The following is a 15,009-nucleotide window of genomic DNA, read 5'->3' on the forward strand; positions in this document are numbered from 1 at the left end:
CTATATCAGATGCTTTACTGAGGCTTGGAGATTAGTAAATACTTAGAAGAGCGAGGATTGAATGCCTTGCTGATTGGTTCAAAATCCTATTAGCCCATAGAGTGTTCAGGTCTGCTCTAATGGGAAGTTAGCATCAATACTTCATTTGCAGTCTCCTTTAGAACAACACAGAGGCCTTATTCACCACAATGACTGAGTTTCGAAAGTTCACTCAAGTATTTACGTATCTTAGTAGTCATTCTGTTTACAATGAATATGTTTAGCAAAATATTATGGTACACCACAAGAAAAATATTGTAGTGCATAATATGGATAATAAATATTTTAAAAAGATATACAATATTTTTATCTTCCTCAATCTTTCATAAAATCAAATTATTAAATTTCAATAATGTGTTTATAAAAACAGCAATCCTATAAAATTGCAATTCACACAAAATGCTGGAGGAACTTAACAGATCAGGTAGAATATATGGAAATGAGTAAACAATCTCTGTTTCGGGCCAAGACCCTTCGTCAGGACTGGAAAGGAAGGGAGAAGGTGCCAGAATAAAAAGGTGGGGGGAGGGGAAGAAGGCTAGCTGGAAGGTGATAGGTGAAGTCGGGGGGTAGGAAAGCTAAAGGGCTGGAGAGGAAGTAATCTGATAGGACAGCAGAACGGACCATAGGAGAAAGGAAAGAAGGAGGGGATCAAATTAGAGGTGAGAAGAGGTAGAAGGCCAGAGTGGGAATAGAAGAATAGGGGAGGGGGAGAGATTTGTTTTTCCAGAAGGAAAAATTGATATTGTCAATGAGAAAAGGTAAATTTGGGTAAATTGGTTTATTATTGTCATATGTATCAAAGTACAGTGCAAAACTTGCATTGCATACCATCCATACAGATAGTTTCATTACAACAGTGCTTTGAAGTAATACAAGGTAAGCCAATATCTGAGTGCTAAGTAAGACGCTTTGATCACAGAGAACATGTAATGCAAGTCCATAACAAGATTAGTGCCTGGACTGGAGGGACGACTAACCAGGGGCTGCAGCCAGCAGAGGTGATTGGAAGTTGGAGGTTGGGAAGTGGGACTGAGGGGATGAATGGCTGATGATGAATAAGGACTGGAGAAAGATGACATGGTCAGACACATCAAAGCTTGAAGGTATTCTAAGAAAAGTAGAACAGATCACCTCCCTGCCTCCCCTCCCCCACCCCTTTATCTTTCCCCTTACTGGTTTTTCACCTGATACCTACCAGCCTTCTCCTTCCCACCCTCCCCCCACCTTCTTTATAGGACCTCTGCCCCTTCCCTCTTCAGTCTGGACGAAAAGTTCCAGCCGGAAATGTTGACTGATCATTTCCACGGATGCTGCCCGACCTGCTGAGTTCCTCCAGCGTGTTCTGAGTGTTTCTTTACAGTAACACGGAACATATTTAGTGACTTTGACTAAAGCCCTGTTGCTACTTTGACAAGGCAGGAGCTTACTGAAGTGTTCAAAATAAGGAGTTCTAAGTGACATAGTCATGAACTTGAGGCTATAATGTTCATGGAAGAAAAGGAAAGTTGGAGAGCAAACCAAGTGTCCAGAAGATATTAGGTACCACATCTACAAAAGGTTGCCGGAAGCTTTACCTGTCAAACAACGGCTTCTCGCCGGAAGCTTTACCTGTCAAACAATGGCTTCTCGCCACAGTCAAAGGCTTCTTGCAATTCCTTCACCAGATTAGCTTGACCAGGTAGCCGGAAAAGACCTTCCTCCTTCAGTCCTCTCTGGCGGATGAAGTCTGCGCACTGCTCGACAAGTGTCGGGGCCAAGCGCGTGCCATACCGTCGTTCATATCGGACTGTCTCCTCAAGCCGCTGGCCAAAGATACCTGTCAATCACAAAGTGAGATTATTCCACGTTGTCGTTTATATCTGAACAAGCTACGCAGCAGTGTCAACTAATCAGGGAATATATTCATTTCAATCATTTGTTAAATGATCAAACAGCACCAGGCCTTCAGAGTCAACACCTACTTAAAGACATTGCTTCATTTTTCTTGTTTATAAAATCTTCATCATACAAAGTATGTGTCCATGTGATCATATGTAAAAGGCATGTAACAAACTGCAATGGGATGTTAATTGCTGAATCTAAATAACTAACCTGTGATTAACTCTCCAATCTGATCTACCTGTAAGTTTACTACAATTGGACACAGGAAAACTATTTTAAAAGATAACCCATCTTTTCGTGTAAAGAATTTTAAACCCTTAGAAACATTGAATTGCAGCTGATACGATACAAACAAACAGACTGACAGACCTCAGTGTTTTTAAACAACTGAAATCTGGATCTTGGCTCAGCAAAACTTACCTTTTCTGAAGCTAAAGCATCGCTTAATTTTCCTGTAAGTAGTTTTTGGAAGGAAAGTGGGATATGTCAAAGCATTAGTCGTACAAAATATAATATTCTCATTCTCAGGCATTGCAAAGTGTCTAATTTTGTCTGTTTTGCACACGGTGTCCACATTTACTATTGTTCAAGCTAGAAGCCACTGTGATTATTATCAAGCCCAAAAGGCAGAAAAAACGAAATGGTGAAGGTTCACAAGCAACTAGTCATCAAAGGCGAGCATGAAAATCTTATCAGTGCGCGCTTGCTGTTCTGCCTGACATCTTTGAGAGGAACGGCTGTCTGAGAAAGACTTCCAGCTCTGTGCTCTGTCCGCATTACTTACTGCCTCCAGCAGTGAGACTGAGGCAGAAAACATTCGGTCAGAAGGAGAACTGACTTTCAACCGCAGTCACATGCGGTAGCTTTCCAGCAGGCAGTTAATGATCTCTTTGACATTCTTAGGTAGTGCCAATCTAAGAGAAGGGAGGGGGGGGTGGGGGAGAGAGAGAGAGAGAGAGAGAGAGAGAGAGAGAGAGAGAGAGAGAGAGAGAGAGAGAGAGAGAGAGAGAGAGAGAGAGAGAGAGAGAGAGAGAGAGGGGGGGAGGGGGGGAGGAGGGAGAGAGGGAGAGAGGGAGAGAGGGAGGGGGAGGGAGGGAGGGAAAGGAGAGAGGGAGAGGGGGAGGAGAGAGAGGGGAAAGAGAGAGGAACAGAGAGAGGGAAAGAGAGAAAGGGAGAGCAAGAAAGGGAGAGAGAGAGAGGGAAGGAGAGAGAGGGGGAGAGGGAGAGAGAAAGAGAGAGAGAGGGAGAGGGAGAGAGGGGGAAGAGGGAGAGAGGGGGGAGGAGAGGGGGGAAGAGGGGGAAGGAGAGGGGGGAAGAGGGGGAAGGAGAGGGGGAAGAGGGGGAAGGAGAGAGAGAGGAAGAGAGGGAGAGAGGAGGAAGAGGGAGAGATAGAAAAAGACAGGGAAAGAGGGAAAGAGGGAGGGGAGAGGGTACAGGAGGAGGGGAGGGGAGGGGGAGGGGGAGAGGGAGAGGGAGGGGGAGGGGAGAGGGGGAGGGGAGGGGGAAGGGGAGAGGGGAGGGAAGAGGGGGAGGGGGAGGGGGAGGGGGAGAGGCGGAGGGGAGGAGGGGGAGGGGGAGAGGAGAGGATGAAGGGGAGGGGAGGAGAAGGGGAGGAGAGGGGAGGGGGAGGAGAGGGGAGGGAGGGGAGGGGGAGGGGAGGGGAGGGAGGGGAGGGTGAGGGTGAGGTGAGAAGGGGAGAGGAGGGGGAGGGGAAAGGCAGAAGGGAGAGGGAGAGGAGGAGGGGAGGAGAGGGAGAGGGGGAGGGGAGGAGAGGGGAGGGGGAGGGGAGGGTGAGAAGGGGAGGGTGGAGGGATGGGAGGGGGGAAAGGCGTGAGAGGGGGAGGGGAGGGGGAGGAAAGGTGTGAGAGGGGAGGGGAGGGTGAGAAGGGGAGGTGAGAAGGGGAGGGGAAAGGCAGAAGGGAGAGGGAGGGGGAGGGGAGAGGATGGAAGGGGAGGGGAGAGGAGAGGATGAAGGGGAGGGAAGGGGAGGGGAGGAGAGGGGGAGGGGAGGGGGAGGAGAGGAGTGAGGGGAAGAAAGGGAGGACGAGGCAGTGAAAGGGAGGGGAGTGGGGGAGAAGAGGAGGGGAAGAGCAGAGAGGAGGGAGGGGGAAGAAAGGTGTGGGGGGAGGGGAGGAGAGGGGGAGGAGGGGGGAGGGGAGGGGAGGAGAGGGATGAGGGGAAGAAAGGGAGGGCGAGGCGGTGAAGGGGAGGGTAGATGGAGAAGGGGAGTGGGGAGAAGGGGAGGGGAGAGCAGAGAGGAGGGAGGGGAGGGGAGGAAAGGCATGAGAGGAGAAGGGGAGGGGTGAGGAGGGATGGGAGGGTGGAAGGCGTGAGAGGGGGTGGGTGAGGGGGAGGGGGAAAGGCAGAGGGGAGAGGGAGAGGAGAGGGAGGGGAGAGGGAGGGGAGAGGGAGGGGAGAGGGAGGGGAGAGGGAGGGGAGAGGGAGGGGAGAGGAGAGGAGGAGAGGGGAGAAGATGGAGGGGAGGTGGACGTGAGGAGAGGGGCTGAGGGGGGAGAGGGGGAGGGAGGGAGAGGGTAGGGGAGAGGGAGAAGAGGAAGGGGAGAAGGGGAGGGGGAGAGGAGAGGGGGTGGGGAGTGAGGTGGGGGGACAGAGCGGAGGGGTGGGGTGAGGGGTAGAGGAGAGGAGGAAGGGAGGGGAGGTGGAGAAGGGGCGTGTGAGAGGGGAGAAGGAAGGGGGAGGGAAGAGGAGAGGGAAGGGGATAGAGGAAGAGTGGAGGGGGAGGGTGGAGGGAAGAGGGGAGTGGGAGGGTTGAGGGGAAGAGGAGTGTTGAGGGGAAGAGGTGAGGGGAAGAGGGGAGGGGGAGGGTGGAGGGGAGGGTCTTGTAAGCGAACATCCATGAAAACTATTGTACTGTATTTGCTTTCTTCATTAACTTATTTCTTAGGATAGACATTAAGCAGCCAATGTAAGGCCAGCCCACTCTCTCAGCTATTAAGCAGTAAACAATAGTGTAATCTTGGGTAGATAAATGATTAACAGGGAAGCATGATCTGTGACTGGAGCTGGCACCCTTTGTATATTTAGTAAGGCACTGTGGCAGTAGTTCCTCAGAGCAAGAACAGCGTTTTTTCAGCTCCAGGGTAAGGTGAGGGATGTTGTTGCCAAATGAAAGCAGATGGTCTAATGATAAATGGCTGATCAATATGAAGAGTAGTGTCCTTTTAAACACATAACACATTGCTGATAAACCTGGCCAGTTTCTTCTAAAGCTACACACACAAAAGTGCTGGTGGAACTCAGTAGGTCAGGCTGCATCTATGGAAAAGAGTAAATAGTTGATGTGTTGGGTCGAGACCCTTCACCAGGGCTGAATAAAATACAATGGTAGGGCTGGGGGAGAGGCTAGCTGGAAGATGATAGATGAAGTCAGGTGGGTGGGAAAAGTCAAGAATGGAGAAGAAAGAATCTGATAGGAGAGGAGAATGGTTAATAGGAGAAAGGGAAGGAGGAGGGGATCCAGGGGGAAGTAATGGGCAGGTGAGAAGAAGTGAAAGGTTAGAGTGGGAAATAAAGATGTGGGGGGGGGGGGTGGAATTGTTCACCAGAGAAGTCAATATTCATGCCATCAGGTTGGAGGCTACCCGGACAGAATATAAGGTGTTGCTCCTCCACCCTGAGGGTGGCCTCATCTTTATTCTAAATTTGATTTGTTGGCCTTATTTTAAGCCAGTAATATACAATCAATCCATATTGACGATGCTTAAAATTAAGTTGACCCCCAATGAAACACGAAAAGCAGAGATCAAAACCCATTGGAGGCTACTTTCAAGATGTTGCTGGCAATTTACTGCAATATTTTGCAGGTAGGTACTCCACTGGATATACTTCTCTGAACTACAATCACTGCAATCTGCAGCCTGCAATTTCCATTTACAGAATTGTACTTTTCAATCATCTGAACGATTTACCGATTTTGCAAATTCCTGAAGGATTCGCTGAACTTGACTTTCAGCAATGCAGGTATGGCACCCTGAAGTGGACGGAGGTCAGTCATCCCCAGAAGAGAGGGAGTCTTCAATTCAGATGGAAGTGTCGAGGGCCAAGAGCAGGAAACAAATCAGCCCGACTTCTCCATGCCAGCCAAGGCCCTCCAGCTAAGCCCGTCCTGTCTATCTGTATTTGGCCCATCTTCCCTCTCTTGTCACTCCTGTCATTGGGCAGCACGTTCAGGAATCTTGGGTCCCACGGCACCAGGTTCAGGAACAGCTGTTGACCTACACCCTTTGTGGTATAACCAACCTAGACCAGTGTGGGTGGCTTCAATTGCTTCAGAGCTCAACTGACCCCACAGCCTGTGGACTCGCTTTTGGAAACATAGCAGCATATGCTCTCAGTATTATTTAATATTATTTTCTATTATTTGCATGACTTGTCCTCTTTTGCACATTGGTTGTTTGTCGGTCTTTGTTATACCTGGTTTTTCATGGATTCTGTGGTATTTCTTGTGGGTGCCTGTAAGAAAATGAATCTCAAGGTTGTATAGTGGTTAACACAATGATTTAGAGTACAGGTAACCCGGGTTCAATTCCCACCGCTGCCTGTAAGGAGTTTGAACGTTCATCCTGTGACCGCGTCGGTTTCGTCTGGGTGCTCTGATTTCCTCGGACAGTCCAAAGACGTACTGGTTGGTAGGTTAATTGGTCACTGTAGATTCTCCCATGATTAGGTTTGGGTTAAATTGCGGGTTCTCTGGGCAGCATGGTTCAAAGGGCCGAAAGGCCTACTCCACATCGCATGTCAATAAATAAATAAATAAATATGGCATACATACTTTGATAATAAATTTACTTTGAACTTTGAAGTTCCCTGGTAGAAGTCGACCGTCAGTCTTCATCAAGCAGCACTTGAAGCCATAATGTGCATAGGCATTGCAGATCTGCCACAATCTAACTAACAGAAACAGCAAATGCTAGGAACCTGAACTACAAACAGAAAGTTCTGGAAATAGTCAACAGGTCAGGCAGAATCCACGGAAAGAGAATCAGTCAAAAGTTTTAGCTCTGCCACTCTTCATCAGAACATTTCATCAGCAGTTCTGATGCTGGCCTCAATACTCTTATTGAAAAGATGAAAAGAGGCTTTCACAACCTCAGGCACTTGATACTGATTAAAATACTTTCTACTGTATCTTTTCACAGTTGTGATACAACACAGCACTGACCATAGGCTGAACTGCTTCCTGCTGATCGTGAGGTAGTCATTATCCAGGATAACTTCCCTCCAAAATGATGCCACATGATTTTTTTTAAATCTAGAGGTAAGATAGCAGAGATAGTATAAAATCTCATGCAGAAGAGTTCATTTACAACAGTGTGCCATTCCCACATTACTACAATGGACTTTTGAAATGTCTTCCATCTTCAGTAAACGTAGTTTCCGCTATGCCAATGTGCGTAGAGCTGTCACATACATTTCTTCCGTTCCTGCATGACTACTCTCACCCCCACCCCCTTCCAGACAAAACAGAAACAGGGTTACCCTGCCCCTCACCTTTCAGCCCATCAAACACTACATCCAGCATATCACCCTAGAGTATATCATCTCCACCAACTCCACCACCATGCATCCTTTCTGATTTCCATGCGATCACACACCCTGCGAGTCCCTGGTCTCCTTATCTTTTCTACCCACCTTTCCCTGTCCTGTGTCACTTCCCCCTGCATCCATAGGTCATGCAGCATTTATCTTGATATCTCCTCCCGCACCACCATCCCAGGAACCTCCTCCAGTCTGGTCTACTATATTCAGTGCTTGCAATGCACTTTCCTCTTCATTAGCAAGACCCAGTGTAGACTAGTTGACCATTTCAAGAGCTTCTGCACTCTGCCTGCAACAGCCATTCTCAAGTTATAGGTTACCTTCCCCACTCCCATGCCAACATGTCTCTCCTCGAGCTTCTCCATTGCCAAGTTGAGGCCAAATGCAAACCACAAGAAGAGTAACACACATTCCCCTTGGTAGTCTACTACCCAATGGTAAGAACATGGAATTCTCCAATTTCAGATAACCCAATTCCCATTGCTGCCAGAACAAATAAGACCTCATTCCCTTTGTTCATCTTTTCTATTCCCCTCCCATTTTACCTAAACACATCCCTCCCTCCCTTCCTCCCCTCACTCAACCTGGTTCCATTTGCCAATCACCCATATACCTATCTAATTGGGTTTTTTCTCCCTTAGTTCACCATAGCTATTCCTCTTCCCCACCTGCCCAATATCCCTCCAAAATTAGATTCCACCTATCACCTACCAGCCTGTCTCTACTCATCTGCCTTCACTTCCCCATTTGATTTGTTCATTTTTTCTCTCCCTCTTCTTGTGTTTCCACTGATCACTAGCCATCCTCTGTCCTAACACTCCTTCCACCATCCCTAGCTCATCCTTATGTTTCCACCGATCACTAACCATCTTGTGCCCTAACTCTCCCTCTACCCCATTTACAACTACCTTCCACCATCCTTGCCTCATCCTTTTCCACCTACTACCCAGTCACTGTCTCACCCTCTTTTTCACTTTTATATATTAGTTATCTTCCCTCTCGGTCCTTAAACAGGGTCTTAATCCCAAAAAAGTTAGCCATCCCTTTGCCTCCCAAGATGCTGTTAGGCCTGCAGAGTTCTTGAAGCAGTTTATTTGTGATTACACTGAGTCGAAAGCTGACAGTTTTGTGCTTAAGTCTCTGTATTGGGACTCAAGGTCACAAGCTTCTAATTCAGTGACACCGCATTGAGTAAGAGTAATATATGTACTGATTTATACAGACTGTTTCATAAATCTACAATACCTTCTTCATGACAATACACAAACTCCCCAACTACTAACATAATCTCCAGGAAGAAATGAAACAAAATGAAAAGAAAACCTGCCAAGATAGTGAAAAAAAATCGAGAAAATTCTTAATCAAGTTCTTCAGGTTAATTAAACAATTCCCGTGATGACTGTGTTTGTGGCAGAGTGGTGTGGGAGACGGTGGAAACACCTCACAGTTCCAGTGATCTAAACTCTTGTCTTCAGTAGGTTTTTAACTTGGATAAATTACACTGGAGCAAGGCTGGCAAGTGTGCCCAAGATAGCACACAAAAATAATTTGTTGGCACAAGAATATATGAGAAAAATAAAGTGGCCCTGATTATTTTAAGGCCTTAAAGGCATTAGTGGCCTAGCTAATGTTAAGAGATGAGGCATAAATGAGAAATGAGCAGCAAAGACGGGGACAGGGAGAGAGATGGGGAGAGAAAAAGTATAAAAGAGAGAAGAAAGGGAGACTGAAAGTCAGAAGGAATGAGAAACAGAATCAGGTTTATTACCTCTGTCTTATATGACATGAAACTTGTTGTTGTGCAACCGCAGTACAGGTAGAGCCTAGGGACTGTTGGACCAGTACTGAGGACCACAAAGGTATGGTCAAGGGGAGTGGAGAAGCACTTGCAGGGATTTTTTTTTTGGAATCGGTAGACAGGACCATTTTCAGGGATTCATCATTGGATCTGTATGAATACGCCATAGCCATCACCAACTCCATCAAGACCAGCATGGGTGAACGTGTGCCTTCAAAATCATACTGAATTTTCCCAAACCCACAACTCTGGATGAACCAGTAGATTTTCAGTCTGAGAGGACTGGATCTGTGGTGCTCAACACTGGAAATCCAGATTCATACAATAAATCCAGGTATGACTTATAGAAGCCATCGTGAGAGCTAAAGGGCAACCGAATGTGAAGTTGGAGACACCATTGGATGCACAGCAGCTGGGGCAGGGTTTGCTTGCCATTGCTTCCTATAAGGCACAACCTAGCAGCATAGTTGGCAGTGATGAGTTCAACACCTGAGAGGGGGAATGACACTATACCCGTGCAAATCCCTGCAGCATCCCGCAACCCTGTGATCTGTCTCGCAGGCTGAGAACATCCTCGAAGAGCTGAACACTTGAAAGGTGTCGGACCCCAATAGTATACCTGGCCAGGTAATGAAAACCTGTGCTGACCAAGTGGCCCGAGTGTTAAAAGACATCTTCAACCTCTCATTGATGTTCTCACCTGCCTTAACAACCATCACTGATTTGAAGTGATTTGAGGGGCCGGTCATGGCTGGAATTAACCACTGCCTGAGCAGGCACCTGGACCTGCTGAAGTTTGCCTACCATAGGTCTACCATGGGTGCAGTCTCACTGGCTCTCCATTCAGCTTTGGAGCACGTGGACAACAGCAGAATGTACATCAGGCTCCCGTTTGTTGATACCACTCAGCATTCAACACCATTGTCCCACCACCACTAATCACCAAGCTTCAAAACCCAGGCCTCTGTACCTCCCTCAGGAAGTCGAGGGAACACACTCACACACCAGTCCTCATCAGCGGAAAGGGTGAGCGGTTTAAAGTTCTTTAAATCTCTGAAGATTTATCCTGAGCCCAACATGAGGAAAGAACGCCATAGGCTGTAATTCATTAGAGATTTGGTATGTGTGTTCATGATGGCACACTCCCGTCGTGCACATACCGGGGACCACACGTGCATGACCTGGGCATGTGGCAGTAACCAACTGGAGATTACCAGGTATGCTTGCATCTCTTCATGGTCGTAGCAGTGAGAATTATTGGGAAGGCCTTTCTTCAGGCCATGTAGACCAGTGTGGGCAAAAATTTCCAAGGCAATGATATACAGTTCTTATAATGTTCCTCTCATCTCCAACGGGACCCTCAGCCCACACTACTCCAGTCTGCAAACTGTATACGGTATCAGCACAGCCCAGCTTCCTGCACTGTAACGTCACCTGACCTAACTCTTGTATCAATGAAAAGAACGAGACTCCGCAGGCTGAGCCTACATTTAATTGCTTAGTTAAAGTCCAGGTGGTGGTGCTTTTGCTGTCTTTGGCCTGGTAACTGCTAGGGGTTACGGATTTGGAAGGTACTGTCAAAGAAGTGTTGATGTGTTGCTGCAGAGCATCCTGGAGGTGATAGACACTGCTGTTCCTGTGTGTTGGTGGTGAAATGAGAGAATAGCTGTGGATGGGCTGCTGTATCCTGTATGGCACTCATCCAGGCAAGTGGAGAGAATTCCATGTATTCCTGACTTAAGCCTTGTTGATTGACTAGTTTTGGGGAGTTATGATATGAGTTGCTGCATGATTCCTAGCTTTTGACCTGCTCTTGTAGTCACATTGTGTATATGGCTACTCCAGGTAAGTTTCTAATTACCTTAAAGATCCTGGCAAGCTGCATCTCCACCTGGTATGGGAGCAGCCAAGCATCAGACCGGAAATCCCTATGAAGGACCGCGAGAACGGCTAAGAGGGTCATGGGGTCTCCCTACCATCCATAGGGGACATTTATCAGGAGCACTGGGTACTCAAGGCCCTTAGTATTATCAAGGATCCCACCCATCCATCCAGCACCCTCTTTGATTTTCTAGCATTAGGCAGGAGACTTCGATGCATAAAAACGAGTACAGTCAAGGTGGGAAAGTTTTTCCCTCAGGCCTTCAGGCTCCTGAACTCCCTGCTACACTGCATTCAAACTGTCACATTCTGCACCATAAAATAATTAATTTATGCATTTTACTTTGTTTATTTATGCAGGATGAGGCTTTGCATTCTGGGACATCTGAGATGTCCTCCTTCTTCAAAGAATGGGGTTTCCTTTCCACCACTGTCGTTGCCCTCAACCGCATTGCCCCATATCCTGCACATCTGCCCTCACCCCATCCTCCCACAGGCATAACAGGGATAGGATTCCCCTTTTCCTACCTGCCACCACACCAGCCTTTGTATCCACACATCATTAGCCATGGTGTGAATTGTTATGATCATCCACCTAACATTTGGAATACCTCTTTGCACACTGCCAGTTCGCAAAGAGGGTGTGGAGGAGGATGGACGGGCTAGTGTCACGTTTTATCCCCAGCAGTGGCGTAACAGAGGACTCTCTGATCTACGGGTATTCCCGGGGACGCACACGGAGACCAACATCCGGGGCTGCTGGCAGATCATCAACTCGGTGAAAGATGCTCTTTGGTCGGCCCGAAACTTGATGATCTACCAGCACATGGAGATGTCCGTGGGAGAATGCTGCCGACTGGCACATTCTCGGCTGCAGGAGTACGTGCTGAGGGACGCACTGAAACTCGGTGCAGCCACCGCAAGGGCCCGGTGGGGAAGAACCACAGTATAGGTTTCTCCACCCGTGGGAGTGGTAGGGGTCGGGGGGTGGGGAGTATACCTCTCAACAATGATATGGTAAGCTGAACTACTGCAGTGCCACGTGGGTGGCTATAAATACAGATATGTACTGACTATAATGGAAACGTATGTAAAGGATGAAAAGTTATTGAATGGTTTATTGTATATATTTATTTTTGAATGAAGTATATTTTGAAATAAAAAAAAACATTTGGAATACGGTCAGGTAAACTTACTGAATTACTAACAGAAGCCCTTTGAATATTCATTACTGGTGTCTTTTCCAAAAGCTAGACACACAAAATACACTCCCTTATTACAGTGTTTAAAGGGTGGCACAATAAACATGCAGCTAACCAGAAGATTAAAAGACAAACTGAACTGTTCCTATCCTGTAAGTGGCAGGGATACCCCTTTAATAACGCGCTAATAGCAGGAACATTCTCCTTCCCTGTGTAGTTTGAATTTCTCCTGTATGACTGGTTTCACAAGCCACGTATCAGTTAATTGCATGCAGATTTTATTTCCCGAAGACTGGTTCCCATTTTTGTTCATCCATAATTATCCTATCCATAATTTCATAACCCCAGAATACTCCCTAACAGCACAGTGTTTCTGCCTTCCAATTGTTATGTGATTATTTGTCAGGGGGCTTTGGAAATTCTTGCTGCTTCACCTTTTTCATTTCGTTAAGGAGCTGGCAGCATGGAATTGTTATAAACCCACCCCTCCATCTACCTCTTTATTCTGTCTTCTTCCCGATTCTTTTCCAGTCCTGATCTTTGTTCCTGGCCTAAAATATTAACTGTTTATTATACTCCATTGATGCTGCCTGACTTGCTGAGTTCCTCCAGCATTTTCTGTGTGTTGGTATAGGATCATGGCTTTTTATATATTTTTTTTATTTATCTATTGAGATAAGGGGGGGTGGGCAGACGGTACGATTCTTTGCCAGGACCCTTGGCCGTCCCCTCTGTTATGACAAACACATGTGTGCCCATCATTAGCCTTACAATGGAATTGCCCTCACTGGACACATAAATGTGGTTTCATACAAATAATTTATAGCTCAGCATCAGCAAACTGAAATAACTGATGGTTGACCTAATGAAGGGGAAGGTAGGTGAACAAATGCCAGTCTTCATTTGGGGATTGGCTGTCGAGCATTAAATTCCTAAGCATTAACATAAGACCATAAGACCACTCAGCCCATTGAGTAGGCTCCACCATTTCATCATGACTGATCCATTTCCTTCTCAACATATGCCTTCTTCCCATATCCCTGCATGCCTTGAATAATCAAGAATCCATCAACCTCTGCCTTAAATATACCCAACGCTTTGGCCTCCACAAATTCCACAGATTCACCACTCCCTGGCTAAAGAATTTCCTCTTAATATCAGACAACTTGTCAGGAAAACTGTCCTGGGCCCAGCACATCAATGCAATCACTTCGCTAAGAAAGCATGCCAGCATCTTTACCTTTTTAGGAGGTTAAGGGTATTCAGTTTGCCATCATACTCTCAAACAAACTTCTACAGATGTAGTGTTGAAAGTATCCAGATTGGACGCTTCACTGTCTGGTACAGCAATTCGAATATGCAGGAATGTAAAAAGCTGCACAGAGAATAGTGGACTCTGCCTAATACGGCATGTACAAATCCCTCCGCACCATTGGTAGTATCTGTGGCTGCTTTCTGGTTTCAGCAGACACCAGGCACTCACTGTCTCAGGAAGCCAGCATCTGTCATCAAGGACACCAGATCTGAGCCTTCCCATGTTTTTGCAGCTACCATCACACCACTAGATTCAAGAACAACTACTCCCCCTCAACCATTCAGTTAGTGACCAACTGGCAAAACCCTAATCAATACAGTTCAGCACCATTATGACCACTTAGCACTGAAGTAAAATGTGCTGTTCTAATTGCGGTCATGTAAAAACTATGTATAATTTATGTTTTTCTTGTGAACACTGCCTATATGCCTGTCACATTGCTGCAGGTAAGTTTGATGAGTGCACCTGTACGTACATGTGCTTGTTCATATGATAAATTCGATTTTGACTTTGGTAGAGTTGATGCCAAAGGTCATTGGGGTTGAAGTACCAGGATCTGCACCAGGAACAAAAGGCCTTGGTTCCTACATGTTTGTAAGGGGCAGAGGTACGTTTTTTCACAAGAATAATATTTTTTAATAGATATTCAATCCTGGGAAATTTGCCTGTATAAAGTGACTTAACTTGGGAAAACCGCCAAATAACATGCAAACGTGTCTCACAAGAAAAATGTAGACTGAGGTGTCAAATGTCTGATGTCTTACAGTCTGTTGGCTGTTTCATTCTATCATCATTCATTTACAGGCCACAACAGCAGTGAGTATAACATTAATTGGAATTATACAGTGACCAGTGACAGAACTGCCCAGAAGGGATTCTAGCAACACAGATTAGAAGGTAAATGAAGCCTGTTGAAACCAGAAAGCAGCTGATATGCAAAGACCATGCTTAAGGATGACTAGAAACAAATATTCTGAATTATTAAGTTATCGGGCTTGTATTATAACACAGCCTGCCGCAGTGTGATAACAGCAATGCCAATGGAATGGCTCAAAGTAGGATGGAATCAGGGCTTTCAGCCCAGTGGATCAGCACTGACCATCGAGCACCCTTTTACACTAGTCTTCCCACACTCTCGTCAGTGCTACTGTCAGATCTACCTTTCCTCCATATACTAAAGTCAATTAATACTTGGCAATTAATCTACCAATCCATTCAGTTTAGGAATGTGGAAGGAAATTTGAGCTCTCTGAGGAATCCACCAAATGATAGGGAGGTTGTGCAAACCCCACACTGATGGCACTGAAGATCTTAGCACTCTGCTGCTGCAC

The 15,009-nt window shown here is 46.5% G+C and overlaps 1 protein-coding gene across 7 annotated transcripts in view; it reads right to left on the minus strand.

Annotated features, from left to right (window-relative positions):
* Positions 1 to 15,009, minus strand: part of arhgap24 (Rho GTPase activating protein 24) — a 705,958-nt gene that overhangs the window by 43,809 nt on the left and 647,140 nt on the right. For 6 of the 7 annotated variants that reach the window (XM_063043516.1, XM_063043517.1, XM_063043518.1 and 3 more), the window contains one exon: positions 1,651 to 1,858. In XM_063043516.1, the coding sequence (XP_062899586.1) occupies positions 1,651 to 1,858 (208 nt within the window). Of the gene's footprint in view, positions 1 to 1,650; positions 1,859 to 2,343; positions 2,814 to 15,009 lie in introns of those variants that run through there. The other variant, XM_063043523.1, reaches the window with a different exon arrangement.

Source organism: Mobula hypostoma, chromosome 3, assembly GCF_963921235.1.
Source record: "Mobula hypostoma chromosome 3, sMobHyp1.1, whole genome shotgun sequence".
Taxonomy (NCBI): domain Eukaryota; kingdom Metazoa; phylum Chordata; class Chondrichthyes; order Myliobatiformes; family Myliobatidae; genus Mobula; species Mobula hypostoma.